This window comes from Oryza sativa, chromosome 7 (genome assembly GCF_034140825.1).
Source record: "Oryza sativa Japonica Group chromosome 7, ASM3414082v1".
Taxonomy (NCBI): Eukaryota; Viridiplantae; Streptophyta; class Magnoliopsida; order Poales; family Poaceae; genus Oryza; species Oryza sativa.
Window position 1 is genome coordinate 4,365,258 of NC_089041.1, and position 23,689 is coordinate 4,388,946.

At 42.2% G+C, this 23,689-nt stretch overlaps 4 protein-coding genes across 5 annotated transcripts; 2 read left to right on the forward strand and 2 right to left on the reverse strand.

The window, feature by feature from the left end:
• Positions 1–567: 567 nt before the first annotated feature.
• On the forward strand, positions 568–2,823 carry LOC9268726 (uncharacterized). Its single transcript, XM_015789134.3, has 3 exons — positions 568–1,518; positions 1,596–1,788; positions 1,875–2,823. The coding sequence occupies exons 1-3, from the start codon at positions 1,120–1,122 to the stop codon at positions 2,465–2,467; spliced, it is 1,185 nt and encodes a 394-aa protein (XP_015644620.1). The 5' UTR covers positions 568–1,119; the 3' UTR covers positions 2,468–2,823.
• A 5,080-nt stretch (positions 2,824–7,903) lies between these two features.
• On the forward strand, positions 7,904–15,621 carry LOC4342568 (uncharacterized). Its single transcript, XM_015792382.3, has 17 exons — positions 7,904–8,378; positions 9,306–9,408; positions 9,538–9,607; positions 9,693–9,731; positions 9,825–9,942; positions 10,035–10,092; positions 10,172–10,236; positions 10,339–10,345; positions 10,422–10,482; positions 10,861–10,920; positions 11,039–11,058; positions 11,146–11,211; positions 11,417–11,584; positions 11,681–11,938; positions 12,430–12,642; positions 13,244–13,515; positions 13,602–15,621. Exons 1-17 carry the CDS (start codon positions 8,275–8,277, stop codon positions 13,741–13,743), a joined length of 1,824 nt encoding a protein of 607 aa, XP_015647868.1. The 5' UTR covers positions 7,904–8,274; the 3' UTR covers positions 13,744–15,621.
• Positions 13,999–15,639, reverse strand: LOC4342569 (uncharacterized). Its single transcript, XM_015792384.3, has 2 exons — positions 15,333–15,639; positions 13,999–14,477 (listed from the first exon to the last, which is right to left on the reverse strand). The coding sequence occupies exons 1-2, from the start codon at positions 15,459–15,461 to the stop codon at positions 14,373–14,375; spliced, it is 234 nt and encodes a 77-aa protein (XP_015647870.1). The 5' UTR covers positions 15,462–15,639; the 3' UTR covers positions 13,999–14,372.
• A 1,886-nt stretch (positions 15,640–17,525) lies between these two features.
• Positions 17,526–21,797, reverse strand: LOC4342570 (bZIP transcription factor RISBZ1-like). Of its 2 annotated transcripts, XR_003243220.2 has the most exons (7): positions 21,343–21,797; positions 19,956–20,049; positions 19,587–19,794; positions 18,895–18,970; positions 18,680–18,805; positions 18,233–18,327; positions 17,526–18,139 (listed from the first exon to the last, which is right to left on the reverse strand). XR_003243220.2 is itself a non-coding variant. In XM_015789930.3 (6 exons), exons 1-6 carry the CDS (start codon positions 21,763–21,765, stop codon positions 17,756–17,758), a joined length of 1,311 nt encoding a protein of 436 aa, XP_015645416.1. In that variant the 5' UTR covers positions 21,766–21,797; the 3' UTR covers positions 17,526–17,755. The 2 variants fall into 2 exon arrangements, 1 of the variants encoding a protein (XP_015645416.1); XM_015789930.3 differs by lacking the exon at positions 18,233–18,327.
• Positions 21,798–23,689: the final 1,892 nt, after the last annotated feature.

A 23,689-nucleotide genomic window follows, 5' to 3' on the forward strand; every position in this document is an offset into this window, starting at 1 on the left:
CCTATGTGAGCCAAGGATGTCAGCATCTCCACTATTTTCATGTCCTCTTACTCCTGATGAGGCACACCACACGCAATGCGGCGCCGCTGACACCGTCCTTCTCCATCACGCTGGCAGGCTCGTACGCAAACGTGGGTAGGGCATCAATGGCGTCGCGGACACTCACATCGTGCCCACTATGCCACGTCACGCTCTCCGCGCGCACCCTCGCCGCCCTCGCCGCCGCCTGCGCACAGCGATGCAGCCGCAACCGGCGAGGACGGCGACGCCAATGCAAGGCGGTAGGTGCTGCATCGACGAGAAGTGGTGCTATTCCATCGGCTCCTTGCCGTGGCCGCCAGAGCCAGTGCCCGAGGCAGCGGCTGTTGCTCGGCTTGCTCCTCTCGCCTTGCTTGCGCCTGGGCTAGCATCTGATGCACCTGCACCGCCACAGCCCCAGACGGCGGCTTCTTGATGGCATGCGACTCTAACACAAGCAAACGACACGGGGGTATGTTGGTACTTCCAGCGCTCTTTCTCTCTCTGTTTCCACTAGAATAATAAAATAATGCATCAAGTGTCTAGTAGCTAATTACCACTATTTTATAATATCCTACAGCCAATTCACATCTTTATTGAGTCCCACAGCTAATTACACGTTTTCTGAGGGTCCCGTAGCAAATATTGCCAAAGATGAAAACCACATTTCCATCAGCGCGCGAAATCCCAATCCTACCCCTGCACAATGACATCCACCGAGGGGCAAGCCCGTCATTTCAGCTGCGCCCACGGAGTCCACTTCCCCCTCCTCCCCCACAACGGCGACAATACCGTGAGCCACCCGCCGGGCCCACCTGTCAACGTCCCCTCCACCCACTACGCCACGTCACCCCCCTCCCGCCTTTATAAAACCTCGCGAACAAACTCCTCGTCGTCCCCCCTCCTCCTCGTCGTCGTCGTCTCACCCAACGAACTTTTCCGGCGAACTCCCCGACGAGATCGATGGCCGCCGGCGAACGGCAATCGAACAAGGAGTACTAGGACGCCCTTCTTTGTTGTTTCTTCTCGGCAAGATCAGTTGGTTGGCACCACCTGCCATTCTTGGTTTGGAAGTGTGGGAGGGAGGGGTTCGGTTGGTCGATGCCGTTGCGGTTGCCGTGCGCGATGGAGACGAGGCCACCGCGGGCGGCGGCGCCGGCGCCGGCGAGGGTGTCGAGGTTCCGGAGGCTGCTTGTGCGGGTGTCCGCGGAGCCGGAGCGGGCGGGCGGCGGCGGCGGCGGGGAGGTGAGGGAGAAGGAGGAGAAGGCAGCGGAGATGGAAGTGGGGTCGGTGGGGTTGGACCGGATGGTGCTCAGCTTCATGGAGGATTCCGCCGCCGCCGCCGTGGAGCGGCCCCCGCGTGGCCGCTGCGGCAGCTGCTTCAACGGCGGCGGGGACGGCAGCGACGACGAGGAGTTCGACTTCCTCCCCTCCGACTCCTCCGCCACCGCCGCCGCTTCGGCCGCCGCCGCCGCCGGCGACGCCCTGGACGCGTTAAAGGTATAGGGCCTTTTTCCCCGGCTCGATTGTTGTTTCCAATTGCTCGCCGGAGTGATCAACGCTTTGTGTCGTCGCAGGGCTTGGTGCAGAGCGCGAGCATGGCGGAGAGGAACCTCCTCGCCGACGCGTCGAGGATCGCCGAGAGGTGCCGCAAGGGCGGCAAGAAGAAGGCCGACGTCCGCTGCGCCGTCGCCGACGGCCTCGCCGCCCTCGGCTACGACGCCGCCGTGTGCAAGTCGCGGTGGGACAAGACCCCCTCCTACCCCGCAGGTAAACTAAACCTCGCCCCCAATTCGATGCTGCTGAATCGCCGGCGCTGACCGGCGGCGACGGTGGGCGGCGCAAACCTTGTGCAGGCGAGCACGAGTACATCGACGCGGTGGTGGCGGCGGAGACGCGGCTGGTGGTGGAGGTGGACTTCCGGTCGGAGTTCGAGGTGGCGAGGTCGACCAAGGCGTACCGCGCGGCGCTGCAAGCTCTCCCGCCGCTGTTCGTCGGGACGCCGGACCGGCTCGGGCAGATCGTCGCCGTCGTGGCGGAGGCCGCGCGGCAGAGCCTGAGGAAGAAGGGCCTCCACGTCCCGCCATGGCGGAAGCCGGAGTACATGCGCGCCAAGTGGCTCTCCCCGCAAGTCCTCCGCTGCTCCGACAAGCCGCCGCCGCCGCCGCCGTCGCCCCCGCCCACGCCGGTATCGCTCTCCAGCTTCTCCGGCGAGTTCGAGCTACGCTTCGACGCCAAGACCCCACCAAACCTCAGCGCCACCGCCGCCGGCGACGACAACGACAACGACAACGACGACGAGGTCGAGGCGAAGAAGATTACGATGGTGGTGTCCCCATCGCCGTGGCGCCCGGTGGAGCCGGAGGCGGCGAGCAAGAAAAGGTCACCGCCGCCGCCGCCGCGGCGCCCCGAGGGGAAGGTGGTGACCGGGCTCGCCGCCGTGCTCTAACCGCGGCGAAGAACTCACTTTACTACACTAGCTAATTAACCAGCTCTCCTCCCTCGCCAATTTTCTCTGTTTTTTTTTTCATTTTTCCATCGCCGCTTTGATCCGTCCGAGGCTTAGCTCATGGTGTTTTCTCAGTTTTTTTTCCGATTTTTTGGAAAAAGACATTTACAGAAAACACCTCCATTTTTCTTTTTTCTTTTTTTTATTCTAGAACAAATTTTGGTTTCCACAAAAGGGAAGTGCAAGGAGCAGTAGCTGTGACAGCTTCTAGGCCCCCTATTGTTGAGAAGAGGATGAAAAATGAAAGTATGAACTAGAGATATGCAACATTATCTGGTTGCTTAATCAGATCTTAATCACTACTTGTACTAGCGTGAGTGTATCATATCACTTGGTATCATCAGAGGCTCAGAGCAGGCAGTAGGAGCAGTATTAAAAAATATGCAAGTATGGAGTACTACTAGTAGTGATGCATACTTCTAAAAAAACCTGCAGCGTAATTATACTTCACTAACCACTGCTGCGAAAATATTTGGAATTCCAAATTTTCAACCACTTTGCCACAAATTAGATAGAGCAAGTAAACCAACTATAAACATACATATGTGAAAAAGATAACGAGAAGTGAAAAAAAAAGAGAGCTATAAATTTATAGTCAAATTATAGACTTCTAATAACAATAGACTTTAACATGTTGTTTGTGTATGTGAGAGCTTGTTTGTGTATGTGAGAGCAGACTAAATATTAATAGTGTAGTACTACCTCTGTTTTTTAATAGATAACGCCGTTGACTTTTTCTCATATCTTTTATTCGTCTTATTTAAAAAATTTAGGAATTATAATTTATTTTGTTATGAGTTATTTTATCACTCATAATACTTTAAGTGTGATTTATATCTTATACATTTGCATAAAATTTTTGAATAAGACGAATGGCCAAACATGTGAGAAAAAGTTAACGGCGTCATTTATTAAAAACGGAGGGAGTATATATTTATAGGTAACTAAGGGTATTAGCTTACTAGATTAATTATAGATAATTTGAAGCTAATAGTAGATTGTATTATTAAACTTGTTCCTAGTCCATATTTGTTCTGGAGTACTCTATTAGTCCTGAAAAAAACATTCTAGAGGATGAATCTGGATAAAGGTAGTCTAAATTCATCCTTATAAAGGGTCAGGTTGGTTTTTTTTACTAGGGAGTAAAGTTTAATCTTCCACTTTGACCATGACAGTTACGCGCGGGTGACGGTTACTTTTGCGAGTGGGGCCCAGGTGTCATACACCGGGGGCAGAGGCAGCGGTGGCCCACGTGGGCCCCACCGGCGGGCGTGCGGGCAGCAGACGAGCCGTGCGGGTGCACTCGTGCCGTCTCGGGAGCCGCGCCGGCCGTCCCATGACGATGGCGTGCGTGGCTGCGCCCCCACCAACTCTTTACTCTCTCTCCCTCTCTCTGTGGACTTTTCTCACCTCGGTTTTTTACCACCCATCGGTAAAAAAAAAAGGAAAAAAAACTGTGCTCCGACCGATGCTTCATAATTTGCGATTTCGCGGTTAGAGCAAAATATCCCACTACTAGCTCTTCAAATCACCTATAACTAATATAATAGTTAATTTATATAATAATTACTTGCTATACTATTATAGCTGGTCCTACCTATCATACACACATTACGTCTTGAAATCCGTACTACAGTTGGCTATAGATTTATAGCTCACTGCTCTTATCTTTTTTTTATCTTTTTAAAATATGTTTATACTGGCTATTGTATATGCTCTTAGGTTGAGAAAATTTTACGGTGGCCGAAGAAGAGGCAGGCAGTTTGATCGGCGAATCCAAGGTGTGTGGGGGGTGGTAAAAAGTTAACGCGAGGAACGGTGAAATAAAAACCAACTGTAGTGCTGTTTTGCATTGCGTTGCGCCTCGACCATGGAAGACGAGCTAGCGTGTGCATCGTGCTTGGTAAATTTATGTTAGCTTTGGAAGCAACGATCACGCCTTTACGGTTTGCGAAACACACGCCCGGGGTCCTCGATCTACCTCACCCGCTCCTCAAACTGTTTCTAGCAACAATCATCCAAATCAACTGTTTCTTAACAAGCCGGAGTATGTCAATTCGAGTGCGGGCATAAAAAAGGGGTAAATTAAATAGTATTAGAAAGTTGGCTTAGAAATTCTGATGATGTTCGTTTTTAATCGCATCATTTAATTATAGGTTTGAAAAACATGCCTGTGATAATCCGGTGGTCATTACCAGGGTTCACCGAACCGTTTTGGGTGGGGTTATCGCCACCCCACGGTTTGGTGGTTATTGTAGTAAACCGCACGAAAACTATGAGGGATTGTAGTCCAGTTTCATTTAAAATTTGTGACATAAATATATTAATTTTAGAAGTTATACAACCAATCAGACTAAGGTATATGTATTTATTGGACCCTACGATGTAGAAATGACAATATTAATGAGGGGCACCATATTCATTTCTTTTCACTACTAATTTATTTAAGAATTGGTAGAAATAAAGTGTTTGTTAGATGAAGTGAGTAAAATAGAAGCAACTTTTATATTTGAATTTTGTGCCAAATACAAGCATTTCATTTTGTACCTATCCCATCAATCATCGTTCATTCAATTTGTTTCTCATATTATCCCTAACCATACTTCCAACTTCAAACGTCTCTTATTTATGTTTTTTTTTCCGGAACACAATATGGACCTAGGTGTTGGATAATGACTCAAATATATTATTAGTCCTAGGCACTAGTTTAATATGTGCCTATATATAAGGGTCACCCTTATACATGTAATCCTAAACCATTATAGTTGATTTTGTCTTCCGTGGTTTTTCCTCTTTACATTAGAGGGGTTTTCCGCGTAAAAATTCGTCTCTTTCGTATTTTTTTCCTAACACTAATATTTATATGTGTATACATACTACCCTCTATTAGCATCTCCGAACATCATATGTGTTCCGTTATCAGTGGATACGTCTCTATTAAAAAATAATTAACCGCTGATACGAGCATTCCTGTCCTTATCTTTTGTAACCAACCTTAATTAGAACTTCTACAGGTGTTTATGATTTGCCATGAAGGGAGTAGATACTTGGTCAGTCAGTACCCGTGAAACCATTAAACTCGCTTTTCTGCTGCACTATCGGAGTACCCGTAGTCCTAGTCCAGTACCAGTAACTGCTCCTGTTTTGGACAGATAGCTGTTAATATTCTTTACCCCGCCTGATGTGAATCAGCTTGTACTTGCTGTACTGGCAGCAAGTACGCTGTCCCATTTTCTTAATGTGCATCAGGGGAGTAAATAAAAATAATTAAGGACGAGTCTGGTCATGACTACAGTGCATACTCTCTCAGTAAAAAAAGAAAAAAAAAGTAAGTCTAGAACTCGATGTGACACATTATAATAGAGTGAATTTACGATGTGTCATATTTAATAGTGCTAGATTGGTTTTTAGGGACGGAGGGAGTATATATTACCATGCAAAACTTTTGCATTACTAAGTTTCGATAGCTTTCTTTTTTCAACAAAGCAAACTCATCCTAACTCTACTTTGTAACTTGTAATTGAAACAAGCCGAGCTCGAGGCAACTCGCAAACAACTCATTTGGCTTGGTGGCTTGTGTGGCCTACGTGTATTTGCTCAACAATTATGGTTTTCGAGATTGCTAGGTGTGAATTAATGATAATAGGCAATATATGTACTAATATACCTTTTGAGGCAGAATATACCTTTTGAAGCAGCTGGGCAAGTGTTCTAGTATTTGGAAATGGTCGGTTTATACCGTTATAAAAAAAATTGCAGATGTATGACATATATGCGTCAATCAGTCCTTCTGCCATAAAGTTTCTGAGACTTATTATTGCTTCATATTTGACTTTTTAGCGGCTTTATGTTAAAAAAAATAGTTTATAATAAGTGGTTATAGTTTCTTTAAAATACTAGTAGATACGTCGAGCCCATTTTGTGAGGCCTATATGTCAGTGGGTGGTACCACCACAAGAAACATTCAAATGAGTAAAGAAAATTTATGTGTTATTTCATTATCATTTTTTTTTAAAAAAATGCGTGAGCTGACTCGAGAAAGAGAATTGAGCCAAGACAACGGCCGAGCCGGCCAGCCAGAACAACGCAACAAAGGATCTGTTTATATCTCATCTCAAAATTTTACACCATATATAAAGTATTAAATATAGGCTAAAAAATAACTAATTGCACAGATTGTGAGTAATTTGTGAGACGAATCAATCTTAAACCTAATTGCTATATGATTTAACAATATGATGCTACAGTAAACATTTACTAATAACGGATTAATTAGGCTTAATAATTCATCTCGTGGTTTACTGACGGATTTAGTAATTAGTTTTTTTAATAGTGTTCAAACACCCTATAAAATATCCGATGTGACACGCTAAAACTTTACCCTAGATCTAGACACCCCCCAAGACAGATTCTGGTCCTATACTGGGCTTTGAACATATCCAAACTATCAGGCCCACGGCCCATATATCCTTCAAGCCCACAGCCCATTCCACACACATGTCTCGCCCGGCTGACACGTGGCATCAATCAGGCTTCCACAATTTGCACTAATCGCAGATTAGAACAGGAAAAAGCAAACAAAAATAAGTCCATTTTACCCTGAACCCCTAAACTATTTTTTAAGTTCAATTTACCTCTAATACTACTAAAATGGTTTACTTAACATTATGTCTCTTCTTTGTTTTTCTTTATACGAGTAGTATTTTAAACTAAAATTTTTGTAGTGACATAGATGTCAACCACTATCAAAGTTCTAAACTATTTTTTAAAATTCATTTATTACTATTTACTTGAAATTTAAAACTCGGTATTTAATTTAGTCTCATTGCTTCCGATCTATGTAAACAATAATAATAAAATTTGAGAGGTAAGTTATAACACATTTATCAATTCTACCAAATTTTATGGCAAAATATAACTTATACATGGGGAAAGGAAAAGGAGAAATACCATCAGAGGTGTAAAATAAGAAAAAACCAATACATTACTACTTTATCCATTTCATATTATAAGTTATTTGACTTTATTAATTAGTCAAGATTCTTTAGGTTTCGACCAAGTTTATAGAGAAAATTAGCAATATCCATGACACCAAACTAGTTTTAATAAATTTAGCATTAAATATATTTTATTACAATATTTATTTTATATTAAAAATATTGCTATATTTTACTATCAACTCTGTTAAAATTGAAGAATTTTGACTAAAAGAAAAAAAATCAAATAAATTATAATATGAAACGGTTGGAATAGTTTAGAAGGTTAAGTGAACTAATGTAATATAAAACAATTTAAGGTGTAAAATGGATTTTCTTTCCAATACTAAAAAAACAAGAAAACCTCCATTTGAAACGATGGATTGACGAAATAACGAGAGAAGCCAAGCCAAGCCATCTCCTTCCTCTTGGCCTCCGACCACCTCGCTCGCCTCGCCTCGACGTCTCCTTCCCTCCCGCCTCCAAGCAACCCCTCTCGCCGGAGGAGGAAACCCTCCTCCGCTTCCAATCCCCAAATCCCCATCCGCTATATCAACCCGATCCCCTCCCCGATCGTTCGATCGTTCGATCGATCTCGCCCTCGACTCCAAGCCGACGAGAGGAGTTGAGGAGTTGAGGCCATTTCGGTGCGTGCGCGGCGGGCGGAGGTGATCGGTGGCGTTTCGTTCCGTTGGCGGCGGGCGGAGGTGATTGCTCGCGCGGCGTGGAGCGGTGGGGGGAGGATCCGAGCGGGAGGGAGAGCGCGCGCGGATGGGGTGGCGGAGTCGCGCTTCGGCGGTGGCGGTGCTGTGGATGCTCGCCGCTGTGGTGGCGGCGGCTGCGCTGGATCCTGATCAGGACGAGCTCGAACGCGCGTAAGTGCGATTCACCAGAGGCAGCTTCTGATTGTTTGTTTTTTTTTTCAATCGTATAGCATCAGACTCTGCTTTTGGTTGCATTCTGTTGTTGCCTAGCTTAATGGGGTTGAGATTACATGGAGATTCCGGTGTGCATTTTTCGTGTTCATCTGTCGCACGCGATGCTGTCATGCTGCGAAATTCAAGTTAGTACGGCCGAATTGCGGCTGTTTTTTTTCCTATCTCTTAACGCCACATTGGAAATGGGCACTTGAGATGATTGTGTGGGAAGTGGGATATTGGAGGGGAGCAGGTAGCTGCTGATGCATGGTTGAAATGAGAAACCAAGTGGATTATTCATGTGAGATGTGGAGTAGGTAGCCGGTGTGTTGCTACTTGCATCAACCGGACTAATTGAGCGTGGTGGGTAGATACTTTGTTGGTTAATGGATGTCAACTTGCTAAGTTTCACCTACATATGTGGATAATTAAGAAAGGGAAGACACATCTTGAAGATGGAAAATTTTGAAGTAATTAGAGCAATAGCAAACAAAATGATGACACATTCCCATTATTTTCCTAAAAAAAAAACTGAAGCCGCTTTCGTGTCAGCATAGTGTGCCCCAGTTGAACCGGCTTTGGAACTCTCAGATGATCTAACCATATGAAAGGCACCTTCTTAATTGTTTTGATGAAAGATTGTAGACTTGGTTACTTAACAGAATCATCGTAGGTCTGCTTCTTCGACTTAATGCTGAGTGAATGAGAGTACAACATGTATATGGCTGGTACTACTAGCATCATGCAGTAGTTGTGTTTCATTTACTTGTTCATATGGAAAACATCATTTGCTACAACGCTCATATTTATCAAATCAGTGGACTGCAAAGAAAAATTATTGTGGTTTTGGAAGTTCTTTTTTTTTTAACAAAGATAGTTGTGCAGGTTTCCAATCGTCGAACCAGATCATGGTCACACTAAACTCCGTCTTGCAAAAGAAGGTTTGGAGGCAATTAAAAGAATCGAAACACCAATAGCTGCTGTCGCTGTATGTTTAAATGGGCTGTAGCTCACATAAATACCTGATAGTTTGCTTTTCCCAACTAATGCCAAGGCACTATATTTATTTCTTTGTCGTGGTGCATGCTGAGTTATATGTCTCTGACTCTCAAATCAGGTTATTGGGCCATATCGATCTGGAAAATCTTTTCTTCTCAATCAGCTTCTCTCCCTAACATGCAATAAAGGTACAATGAGTTCCTGCCTTACATACATACCATGCTCCAGGAAAGAGGATACTTGGAATGATGGATTGATAAATTGGCTCTGCAGGTTTTGGAGTTGGACATATGCGAGATACCAAAACAAAAGGTTTGGTGGTGCCAATGACAACTTTGTAATGTTATCCTAAATGATTCCATATCCTAATTGAAGGATTCTAACACTCTGCTCCACATATTGAAGGTATATGGGTCTGGGGTACTCCCATTGAGTTAGATGTGAATGGCTCCAAAGTTTCTGTCCTTTACCTGGACACTGAGGGATTTGAGAGCATCGGAAAATCAAATGTATATGATGATAGGTTTGTTGCTTATAGATGAAATGCATATTAAGTTTGAATTGGAATTTTAAATGGTGAAAAATGGACTGTTAGTTCTTTTGTTTTTGTTGCAGGATATTTGCTCTGGCCACTGTTTTAAGTTCTATCCTTATCTACAATCTTCCAGAGACGGTGTGTTTCTCTGGCTCATGACATGCTCACCTCCATTCTCTCATTTGATAGCTATTAACTTGACTTATCTTGATCATAGATTCGTGAAGCTGATATATCTAGACTCTCATTTGCTGTTGAAATTGCTGAAGAATTCTATGGAAGGTTTGCTTTCTGCCATTCCTATTTGGAGCTTACAATTTACTAAGTGCCTCCTTAATGTTCTAACAAAATTTCCACTTTTCTGTCGGCATTTGTTGACTCCAGAGTGAAGGTAATACTTAACCTTAAGTGTTAGAATTATTTAAACTAGAACCACTATGTCAAAGTTACAGTGCTTGTCTCTGTAGGGGCAAGATGTTGCTTTTGAGCCAGCAAAACTACTGTGGCTTATCCAGAGGGATTTCCTCCGTAAGTTTCTGTTTGCGTTACATATGAACAATTTTATTTTGATAATCAAGTATTCCTTTCAGCATGTTCTGAATACTAGATGAGAATTAGATTTTCATAACAAGAATAGACAATAAATCACAAGTCGGACCATAAAAAGTTCTAATTGCCTTGTATTAATGTTTGTACATTGTGAGGTCGGACTTATGTTGCGGTACAGACTACAGAGGGACTAGTTAATAACTTGATATGTGCTGTATATTAGCAATAGTGGAAATATACAGGTCTCGTGCTTTATTTTGGTCAAATGTCTATTGTTTTGCATTTCACCGTTTGTTGTTGCTGTTTTGTTTTTAGGATATTAAACTTCTTTTAACATTGTTAACTTTCATGAGGCAGAAGGAAAATCTGTCCAGCAAATGGTTGATGAAGCTCTCCAACGGGTGCCTAACAACAATGGTTAGTTCAAGTTACCGTATTAATGGTTTTTATCATGATGATATTTATTTCCTTTCTTTCTTCATGAAACAATTGAAGTGGGGATCTTGAATTAACCTACTTTTGTGTATTGCTGCAGGAGACAAATATATTGATGAGGTACAATTAGTTCGAGCTATATGCTAATAACTGGAAGATATGGCATACTAATTTGTTTGAAGAAACATGGTTTTCATGTTATTTTAGGTCAACCGAATCAGAGACTCTTTGGCATTTATGGGCGATAACAGCACTGCTTTTAGCTTACCCCAGGTTTGTGAAAACATGATCATGGTGGGGGGAAAACATGAGATATGTTTTTTTTAGGGAAAAGTGATTTGTGCATTTAACATCATTACTATCACAATTCATAAAATTTTTGGTATTGAGCTACCTTTTAACATATATGCTCATTTTGATGATTATGTGCTGTGATCTTTACATCACTAAGTTATTACATTATGAACTTTTTTGCCAGCCTCATCTTCAAAGAACAAAGCTATGTGACATGGACGATCAAGAACTGGACCCATTATATATAGAAAGGAGAGATGAGTTGAAGCAAATTGTTACTTCCATGATAAAACCAAAACTTTTGCAGGGTAGAACTCTAAATGGAAAGGAGTTTGTATCTTTCCTAAGGCAGGTAATACCTCTTGGCTTGTTTTTTTTTATGCATCTTAGGCAGGTAATCTTGAAACTCTTGTGAGCTGTTATCTGAAGTTGCTTACCTTTATTTTAGATACTTGAGGCGTTGAATAAAGGTGAAATTCCATCAACAGGATCACTTGTAGAAGTATTCAATAAGGCAATTCTTGAGCGCTGCTTAAAGTTGTATAATGAAAGAATGGAAAGAGTGGGTCTACCAGTATCAGTGGATAAACTTCAGCTGATTCACAATTTGGCAGAAGATGAAGCTAGAAAGCTCTTTGACAAGCAGCATTTTGGTAAACATCATACTACCCGATCCATCCTCAAGCTTGATGAAGAGATGAGAAAGGTTTGCCTGACAATAAATATTCATGCGTGTTTAATGTTGTCTTCCATTTTCAGATAATAAAACGACGTCATTGATGCAATTTTTATGTTGTAATGAATATGAATATGGATTGAAGTATATGTTATAAACATTATATCGAACTGAGATGCTATGGTCTTCAGTTCTTCACATAAGAAACACTTGATTCTTCATATTCTGTCATAAAATTCTATTATTAATTACTAATAGCCATAAATCAAGTTTGATAGTTCATTGTGTAGTGGTAGTACATCTTTTGTGTAGCAACAAGTTGGATTTCTTTCCATGCCTTTTGTGCTTGGATGCTTTGTTTTGAACACGAACGAATTTTTTCTTTCAGATTTTATAGGGTATCTCTGGTGAGATTCTTACATTTGAAGCATTCCATTTAGGAATAAAACTCGTTTGTTGCTTACAACCTATGCAAAATGGATAATATATCTTCAATGTGTTTAACTGGGTATTCTTTTTAGGTCTTCGGAAACTTTGGTTTTGCCAATGAGTACCAGTCATCGAAGCTGTGCAAAGCAAAGTTTTCAGAGTGTGAAGATAAAATGGAACACCTTCAATCCTTGAAGCTTCCTTCGATGGCAAAATTTAATGCTGGATTTCTTCGCTGTAACCAGAGTTTTGAAATGGAGTGTGTGGGGCCTGCCAAGGAAAGCTATGAACGTAGGATGTCAAAGGTCCGTCTCTTTTAACTTGAGACATCTTCTATGATGGGAAAGAACAAATGGATTTTGTACCCACTTAAAATTCAGATCAATTTAGGGATAATGCAGTAATACATGGAGTTGTTAGGTGTATCCAGTTACAAAAGTAGCATATCACTTTTGACTATCAGATTTTGCATCAAGTTTTTCAATACTCCCTCCGTTCCTATATACTAATTATCACCATTGATCAATTCTGTTGCAACTTTGACCAGTAGTTCTTATGACAGAGTAGGTAGTTTTTCTCTGCTACTTATGTGAGCATTTTTAGAAGTCAAATCGAGTCAAGGTTTCATGTAGTAGGTACCATTTCACCCATTATGAATAGCAAAAGGGAAAAGCAGAGATGATTGTCCATATGTAGAATTCGAAAGTAAAACATCTTTATTCACCTTCCTTCCTCTTTTTTTTTTCCTGGTAAATACACCAGCACGTTCTGATATGTTGTAAGTTTTACCTGAAACTCATTTTTTGTCCAACTATGTTCTTTATTACTTGTGTTGTGTATTCCTGCACCAATCTTTCTTGAACTGATATACTCCTTGATGATAACCTTATCTCTGCATGGTCACAGATGCTCGCAAGGTCTCGTGCTCTTTTCATCAAGGAGTACAACAACAAACTATTCAATTGGCTGGTGACGTTCTCCTTGGTCATGATTGTGATTGCGCGCTTTGTGATCAAGTTCTTTTTACTCGAAGTTGCTGCATGGGTGATATTCATCTTCTTAGAGACATACACGAGATTATTCTGGTCGTCAGAATTGTTGTACTACAATCCCATCTGGCACATGATCGTCTCTTCATGGGAAACCATTGTGTATAACCCAGTTCTTGATATTGACAGGCAAGTTTCTTCTCTCTGTGAAGTGCACAACATGAATGTAATCTCTATTTTGCCTTCCTTACTGTTACGATGCTTGTCTTGTGCAGATGGGTGATCCCAATTGTTGTTGTGCTATCATTTTTAGCTGTTTACTGGCGTTGCCTCGGTGTCAGGAAACGAATAGGAAGATCATTGCTTCCTTTGTACAGAGGTTCTTACGGAAGCTCCAGTCGCCCAAGAACAGATTAATCCAGGTCTAGAAATGGTGATGAATGATGCAAATCGCTGGGAAAATCCATGAAAATATCCTTTTGCCGTGTGATGGATAGTGGACGGCAAAAGGATGTTGGCTCTATGCACACGCTGCAAGAAGCTTCTCTTGCAATCCAAGAAGGGAATATTTAGGCTCAGCTCACGGCTCTTAGTCTTACTGACCCACCAAGCAAAGCAAACGCTAACGTATGAATGATAATCAATCTTTGTTCTATATCGAAATGCTTATAGTAACAAAGAAATATAACCATACTTTATTTCAATGTAAAGATCATTCTTTGTATATTATGGCACACTAGATAATAACAAAGAAGATCTGGTAGTGTACAGGCCAGAGCAGCTGAAATTTCATGAACCATCAGAAGAAACCGGTCTCTAAATTTCATGAATCACCAGGGGAACAGAACGAAGTTATTGATGAAGCTACTACTGTGTTTCTTACAGATTTTACATAAGTTGGGTTTATTTCAAATCTTACAGCAACAAGATCATACAGTCACATATTGATAAAAACAGTCAGCTGGTCTTCACTTTTCTGAGCTTCCTCTTGGACTCACGGTTTCGTCACAAATAGCGGGAGTCCGAAGTGATCATGGTCCATGTATTTATTGTTGTTGTTGCCTCTTTCGAGCTATCTTGCGAGCCCTTTCACGAAGTTCTTCAGGAGGTGGTGGACGTGGACCTTCGGGAGGATATACCACGTATTCACGCTGCAGTGGAAGAATACAGAGCATTAGCTCAGACTTCTATATATCACCATTGAGAAGCAAAGTGATAGAAACATATAAAATGGGTCACATGAAAATGATTGGCAGATAGATCTTCTCTTTTAATTTTGTGATGCAACAAACATGAAGAAAATGTAAGTATTCATCAGGAAAAAAGAACATCATAACACGATAATCTGTGAATGAACCACATATAAGCAGATATATGCCTACACACCCTCACAACATTAGCATTGCTGCCTACAAATTGAGCAAAGTTTCAGTGGCAGATAAATATGGTCAGTGAGTTGACATGCTTGACACCACAAAGCTTAGCTCTCTAAATCGCTTAATAGCAACAGCGCGAACAAGCTACAAACAAAACCCGCACCAGAAAGGGAATAGCCATCCAACAAGGCATATGCATTGTTCATCAGCACGATTCTGGAAGAATCAGGATCCAATGGCTTCTTCATCTTACGAAACGGCGTAGGAATGAATTCAAGCTCAAATGTAGATATCTCCGCTTCCGTCTGCAGCGCCATCGGTCACCACCAATGCCAAAATTCAGCTCAAGGTCGAGTGCCACTCTCCACTCTCTACTAATGCAATTCTCATTTCTTCCCTCTTCTTAAGATCGAACCCCAAAATGCGCCTAAAATCCTAGCATGAATTTCAATCCTCAAATTGGATAGTGCTACTTTACGCGGTGGTGGGACGATTGGGATATATGCTACCAAAACCTAATCAAAAGGGGGCAAAATCCTCACCCCCATCCAGCGACCAATCCTGATCTTAGAGAGCCGAACAGAAGAGAAGGGGGAATCAAGACGAGAGGGAGAGAGAGAGAGAGATTACGAGGCCCATGAGCTTCTTGAGGGTCTTGGAGTCGGTGGCGACGAGGTAGGTGAGCGCGACGGGGACGGAGACGTACACCCCGAACTTGGCGATCTCCAGGACCCCCTTCGACGTCCCAATCGACGACATGGCCGGCGCCGGCCGCGAGGAAGAAGAAGAGATCCCCTCTCTCTCTCTCTCTCTCTCTCTCCTCCTCACTCCGAACACCTCTCTCCGTCACTCGATGAATCGGCGGCGGCGGTGGCGGCGGCGGCGGCCCGCGGGTTTGCGGAGAGGCGGATTGATTGGTGAGTGTGGGTTCGACGTCACCTGGTTTAGCTGCGGGCGAACGAGGATTAGCGGGGCCAGACAAGTGGGGCCCACATGGCAGTGAGAAGCCCGGACATTTGCATCGTGGACATCAACGTAACTTGAGAAAACGTACAATATGCCACTCCACAGGAGTGCAAAAGATAACATTCCACTTATTAAAGTGCAAAGGATAAAATGTCACTCAATAGGTTATCTTCAGTATATTTTGCCACTTTGGGGAGTTTTGAGACCAAAATGCCCCCACTCTGGAGAGAGAGGGAGAGAGGAGCAACGACGGCCGTGCTCATCGCCGTCAGGCAGGGTCCGGCCATTTGCACACCATCAAGATGGCAACACTCGCTCCGGAATCGTCGCGTTGGTTGCTGCGTGTGGCTCTGCTTGCCGCTCCACTTGCTGCTCTGCTTCAAAATGCGTGTGGCTCTGCTTGCTGCTCCATTTGCACGCCATCAAGACGCCGTGAGCAGCAAGCGCTTGCACGCGCGCAGGAAGTGCTAGAGGCGGCGAGCGCGCGTGGGTGCCACCGCCTTGTCCTCCTCCTCTCATCAGCAACGCGCCAGCGCCGCTCCTTCCCTCCGTCGGCGCCCTCCCCTGGTCGGCCGCGCCGTCCTCCTTCCCCCTGTCGGCGCCCTCCTCCCTCGATTGGCGGCGCTGTCCTCCCCCCCCCCCCCCCCCCCCGGCGGCCGTCCTCCTCCCCTTCTCGCCGCCCACCCCCGCGCGCTCGCTGCCCGCCGGCGACGAGTCGCGGCCGCCATCGCTCCTTTCTCCCTTCCTCTCTTCACATTAGAGGGTATTTTGGTCTCAAAACTGCTCAAAGTGGCAAAGTATACTAATGATAACGTATTGAGTGGCATTTTATCCTTTGCAATCTTGTGGAGTGGCATATTATCCGTTTTCTCAATCAAACATACCAAATGCCCAGCCCCGGTTTTAGGTGGGCAATCCTTTTTTTTATGAATTGTTTTTCAATTTAATTTTAGGGGCTTTCCTAGTTGCTTTAGGGCCTGTTTGAGGGAGCTTCTAGCTACTGCAGCTTCTCAAAGAATCAGAAGCTCCCCCAAACAATCCAGCTTTTGATCCAGATTCTGATAAGTTGTAGTTGTAGAATCCAGAAAATGAATTAGAAGCCATAAGCTGGAAAACCCAATTTTTCTAGATTCTAAGAAGCTGGCTATCAACCAGCTGCTTCTCAGAATCTTAAGCTCCGCAAGCAGGCCCTAAGGGTTTTCCTAGTTGCTTTTTCACGGCTCTCCTTTTTTCAGTGGTTGCTACTTAGACGTTTTAAGTTTGAGTAAATTTATTGAAAAATTTAGCGATATCTAAAACACCAAATTAATTTTATTAAATCTAATATTGAATATATTTAGATAATATGTTTTGGAAATACTATTATATTTTATATAAATTTTGTCAAACTATAAAAAAAATCAAAACGGCTTATAAAACGGAGGGAGTAAGAAGATAACTAAAGCAAATATATGAATAGACCTATTCCAAAAGAAAATCAAGCTACAAAATTCATTTGTTTTGGACTGTAATCTAAAACTAGGGCCAACAGGGCTCTGACCATTCTAAAACTAAGGTATGGCAAATTTCTGCCATAGGCACTCGGTTTTTTTTCTTTTCAACTTGTATCTTCACTAAGAAATCAACAGGGATATTTAAGATTATTTTTGCACATGTGGACCCAAAATATGTGTATAATAAGCTTTCATAAAAGCTCAGCAATTGCCAATCAACTTATGTTCGTACTAACTTTTTTTAAAAAAAACTATCAAGTAAAATTTGGCAAATTCGATTCTAACAGTTTTAAAAGCTATTTTCGCAACATGCGTTCCAGCCAACAAGTTAAACATTCAAAATGGAGACAAACACAATACCCCATATTCCAACCATTTTTCGCTATATTAAGGGAGACCACCATGTCCCATTGTCCCTCATTTTCTCAATTTGAAACAACAACAGCCGCAGATGTTCCTCAGCAAGTCCAAAATCCATAGAAACTACAGTTTCAGACAAAAACAGCGACAACAACTACTACTACAAAACAGCATTTGCAGGTTGCAAATTTGCACCTCCAAATGCTCTCATCATGTTGTTAGGATATGCTCCTACTACTGAAGCTCCATGTTGACAAGCTCATTTGCATCCATCAGAGACGATCCCCATGCTGTATATTCATTCGAACTTGCGCCGCCACCACAAGCTCTATTCTGAAGATGCTGCAAGCTCGCCATCTGTTGCTGCTGCAGCTGCACTGGATCTGTTGGGTCAATCTTCTCGACAGAATCCACAATCTGGAACGCTGGAGAAACCTGGTGCATGAAGCTGTTAACACCGGCATTGTTAGCGTTGGAGAAGTAGTTCATTGGGTTGTTGTTCTGGATCGGCACAGAAGCATCAGAGTTGACATTGAGGGGAGATTGCATGTCAGGAATGGCCTGGTGAAGTTGTCTAGCCCCTGTAACCATCTTCACACTCTCCTCTGCCATCCTCACCTGCAATCATGTCAAGATGTTAGCTAACCCACATCGCATGGTTCATGAATTTTCAGTTGTGGTCTAGAAGCATATGGCTATAAGATACGACACCGCAGTAGTGTAGTGTAGCTCAGGTTCTTTGTTAAAATTGATTGTGATCCATTGTGTGAATTGGTTATCACCATTCGGCAAGCGATTATTTACACCTGGTACGTTGCAGGAAAAAGAAAAGTAGTTACACCCGGTTGTTTCAAGACAAAACAAGTGAGTCTAATTGTTGCAGGTTATAATAGATGGCAAACAACTTAATCCTTCGAATGGAGCAAGAGGACAACATTTGCAATATCTCCTGTACCAAATTTTAAGAACAAATGCTAGAAGTTCGTTTCATTCCAAGAAAATTTGGTATATGTTTGATATGTAGAATATTCCGGTTTTCTACACCATGAAAGATGCACAATACTGACCAGAATCAATGCACATGGATAATTGGATACCTATTTGAAAGAGAGGTTCAGTTCATACAGAGGACTAAAAGGCACTTAAACAGTTGCATACCTTTGCTCTTAGGGCTTCAATGTCTGCCATTAGTACCCTATTGTCAATAGCAGCAGCACTGTACTTCTGATTTGCATCAGCAAGACGCCTCAACAGAGAAGAGTTTTCAACCCTTAATAGTGATACCTGCAATGATTTAGCAACAATTACACTTGTTACTTACATATTCCAAAACTTTGTTGTGCAGTCAAATGGAATAGTGTAAAACACAAAACCTGCTCCTCCAGGTCTTTTAGGCGAGCTGCCTTTCTGCTTCTTGAGCGTCTAGCTGACTCCCGGTTGGATTCCTTCCTGAAATTGGACAAGAACACAAGCTCAAATCTCAAATATCCGGCTGTATTTATTACACAAAAAAAGGCGACATGAATGTCTGACTGCTGCGAAAAAAAAGACCACAGTAGATAAACTCAATTTTTCATATGTAGAAAAAGCAACTAGACACAACAGGACATGATATTCCCAGCATGTTATGAAAAGCAAGAAGCAAATGCCTCCTAAATTGTTCTAATCATACACGTTGCATTTTTCCTTTTTTGCATGAATAGCTGCTTGCACGGAAACAATAATTATCCTTAATGCACCAGCTTGTAACAAGCATTACCAAAATTCAGTCAGGTATATAAAGCATTGAAACACCTAGCAAGCATTAGCTCAAGCATTTCTAAGAAAAAAGTGAGAATGTTGTATATAATCAAATACATCCAGTACAAACATGAAACACCTAGAAAGAAACTAAGGATCCATTATCTTGATAATCTAAAGCATATTACTTAAAAGCTATTTCTAAGAAAAAAGGAAATCAATAGATGTAAAAGTCCCCTAATTTCTAATGCTAATGCTCAGTGTTTACTCTTTGTATGTGTTGAATTGAAAAATAAAAATACACAAGCAAAAGAATACATATTACCTTTTCTTCACTTTATCTTCTTCATCAAGGATCATATTTCCCATTGCCTCTGCATCTCCTTCCATATCATCATCCTCTGATGGTGATGGCTCCCTTGAGGAACCACTCGTAGCTTGCTTGGCATGAGCATCTGTATTTTGATTTACATATGGGCCTGATCCTCCATTTGGGCCAGGACTTAACTTGGTCTGCACTAGTATCCCGTTACCTGAATGTGTCGAAATAGGGGGAAAATCCAATCAGATATATATAATATGAAAACTACATTACGCAAAAATTAGATTTGCTTACAACATTAGAGATTACTCATAAGTCATAACTCATAGGTACTGAGAAGATTTAACTAAGCACATATGCATAATAGAATACCTTCAATGCACTTCTGTGAACTCAGGATGGAACCAACTATACTCAGTGATGTTTTATTGCCTAGAGGACTCTCAGAATGTATTGCACCAGAGGCCTGTGGATGGATGGACATGCCAAAAATTGAAGTCAGAATGCAAAGGGACTTAATAACTATCGGAGCTAAACACACACTCTCATAGTTAATTAGTTCTAATGGCATTATAATCTTATATAGGGAACCGTTTCACATTGTAAACTGAAATCAACTAGCAAAAGCTCAGATCAACATGTTCTGTAGTCATTTGTAAACTGAACCCACATAATGAGTTCAAAGTATGATATCCAATTGCAAAAATTATATACCCCACTTAGAAAACTAACATAAAAAGAAGATATTTTCTCCGGTCCAACAAAAAGTACCTCGAGGTACCGGTACCTCACGGTACCAAATCATTTTCGATCGTTGGATCTAATTAGGCAGGATGTGCATTGTTAGATCCAACGATCGGAAACGATTTGGTACCATGAGGTACCAGTACCTCGAGGTACTTTTTGTTGGAGCGGAGCAAATCTCTAAAAAGAAAGCTCTGCTTCCCCATCTACAATCGACTGGTGAGAATTTCTAGGTCCAAATTTACCAGATTCCAATATAACAGTTTCTTTTTTTCTACTAAAATAATTTCATCTTCCAAGGGTATGTGACCTAATAATTCCTTCAAACAACAATAATAAGAAAAGTAATGCAAATATGGTAAAATACAGAATTTCCAAAAAATATTCCATGAATCATACCGCCTAGGACCACCCAAAATAAGTGCAATGACCTATGATCTATACATCATTTTTGCAACATGTAACCAAATTGTTAACTTTGCACTCAAGCAATGCACGGCTCCAAGAAGTCACATAAAGTCTCTACACCTCCATGCAATCCTAATCCATATTACTCCTAAATCTATACACGGAAATAATATAAATATTATACCACACCCCGACAATATTAAAGTTTGTCTCATCCCACTCTGACAATATTAAAGTATGGATAAGAAAGCACACACGTGAGTAGTGCCTGGGCTTACGATGCGGATATCGACATCAACGCGTGCTCTTATAAAATTAATTTATACTCCCTCCTTATAATATAAGAGATTTAGAGGGATGTGACACATCTAGTACTATGAATCTGGACAGAGAGCCGGTCCAGATTCATAGTAACAGCTAGGATATGTCACATCTATGCTAAATTGCGACCATCTAGCCACAGTAATCACAGGAAATGCCCTAAAAATTGCACTTAATTACGCCACAGCCATCCCATCACCACCACCCCAAATGGTGAACCCACCAGTACAACTGTACAAGCCATGAAGCAAGCAAAGCAAGCAGCGATCGAGATGAGAGAGAGTACCCTCCACATGGCGACGGTGGCGAGGTCCTCGTCCAGCTTCCGCTTCAGCATCGCGTTGTACTCCACGGGGTCCATCGCCGCGCTCGCCGGCGCCGCCGGAAGCGCGGCCGCGGGCATGGGCATCACCCCCACCGCCTCACGATCGCCGTAGCCCCTACTCCAGCGCGCCGCCGCCTCCGCCGCCGCCGCCGGCATCGGGCTAGGGTAAATCGCCGCGCCGTCCGGGCTCGCCGCCGGTGCAGGGACGCCGTCGAGCTCCTCCAGAAACCTCTCGAGGTTCCACCCCGACGGGCACCGCTCCAGCAACCCGCCGCCGCTCACCGCGCCGACGTCATCTACTCCGGCGGCCGCCGCCGGCTGCACCGGCGGCGGCGGAGCCCACAGCGGGTCGGGGATCTCGTCGACGGCGAACACGTGCTCCATTGCGCTCTCGGACGAGTTTGAAATGAATTCGCGAGGGGTTTTCGAACCGAAATCGGGGCGAAATTGAAAACGCTGGAAAAGTTTGGGAGAAATTCGATCAAATGCTTTGGAATTTGGTTTCGCGGGAGGAAGCGGAGAGGAGGAGGCTTCGGAGAGAAGGAAATGGTGGGAAAGCTACGGCTACGCAACCCATGGGTTTTTTTTTCTTCTCTTTTTTTTTCTTTTTTTTTTCAATTTTGAACTGAGTTGAGAGGGTGCTCTCCTCTCCTATTTATATAGGTTTGTCCCCTCTTTAGAAGCTTCAAGAAACGTAAAAAGCAAAACAACCCGCACGATCTTGAGTGATAATACCGATATAAATAATTTGGACGTGTTAACAGAGGTTTCAACGGATATAAAGTGAAACCCACACGATCAAAGCGATAACAACGATACGGACGAATACGTTTTTATTAGGAAAAAGGGTTAACAGAAAGCGTGCAAGTAAGCTACGATGGTATGGTGTTCCTAGCACAGGTGTAGCATAATTTTGACAAGGTTCTATAAAGGCATGGATTTATTTGTTTTTATCTTATCAAAGTTTTTGAGTGAGGGTGTAGATTACGCATCCTTAATTTGACAATGATAATATAAGGACAAATGGCTTTCTACAGAAAAAGAGGAAAAGTATAACAGAAAGGGTAGCAAAGACATTCGTGAATAAGAGTAGTGATGCTACTTAAGAAATGATCCATCTCTATTTACTATGACAAGTGTCTATAGTAATCCAAACTGATTATATCAAACTGACCTAACAATGATATTTCAGTTTGTAACTTTATACCATTGTCCTAAGAAACGTGCCCTACACTTATGGTTATGCTAGCAGCTTATTGACATGTATCATCCATGTTTTCTGCTAACTTTTTCTCCCCCTCCTCTTTACTTGGTTGCTTTCGAGTTTAATTTCAGAAATCACAAGAATGCATAGGTATAATGTGGTTGATTCCATGTGATAATCAAAATGGGGACATGAAATTTAAAAGGGGGAATAAGATCAGCTGAAAGTGCAATATGTGTCGCTTAAGCGCCCATTTTGCCACGTCAAGTTTTTAAGTTTCTTATGTTCTCTAGCATATTTAATACATACTACTTAGTCTTTTAGATATTATTAGTAACACAAGCACATATGTATTTTATCTTTAAACGTTAGGACCATATATAGAACATTTAGCTCCATGCCATTTCCACATTAGCCAATTAAATTTTATTCCCGTACTTTATATTTTGTTTTAGATATTAATTAATATTTACAATGTATAAAAAGTAAAGAAAATTGTTAAAATGTGTACCATGACAATACAATTTTTTTGCACTAAATTCTTTAATATGTGTTTATTGTCATGTATTATTGTGTATTCCATTCATCAACCTCACATGCACATTTGCAGCTTTGAATCTTTCTAGTATATGAAAAAGAATTTGGTTATGCACTACAAGTATGTACACTGACTCACTGAGGCATGATGACTACTTGCAATAATTTCATAAGCTTTGCATGTACTTTAACGCATTTCCTATCAATGTAGATTAATTCACCCACAACCATACATCTTAATTTGTTTCAAACTTGAAAAATTTTAGAGAATTGACAAAATTTGTATCATAGTGTTGGGTTACATATCCAGGCAAAGCTAACAAGTATTTGTAAACTGAGAGGGTAAAATGTAAAAAAGAAAAAAGAAAAAAAAAGAAGACGAACATGTTCTAAAGTCCCCATATGGTGTAGCACAATGTAATGAATTTATCATGTTCTCAGAAAGATGTGAGCTGAGGGAAATATGTGGTGAATTTATAAACTTGTTTTGATCTGATGTAAGGTTTAGTTACACATAAAACCAACTAGATAGGTAAAAAAACTAGAGTAAATTTCAGAAAACTGCAG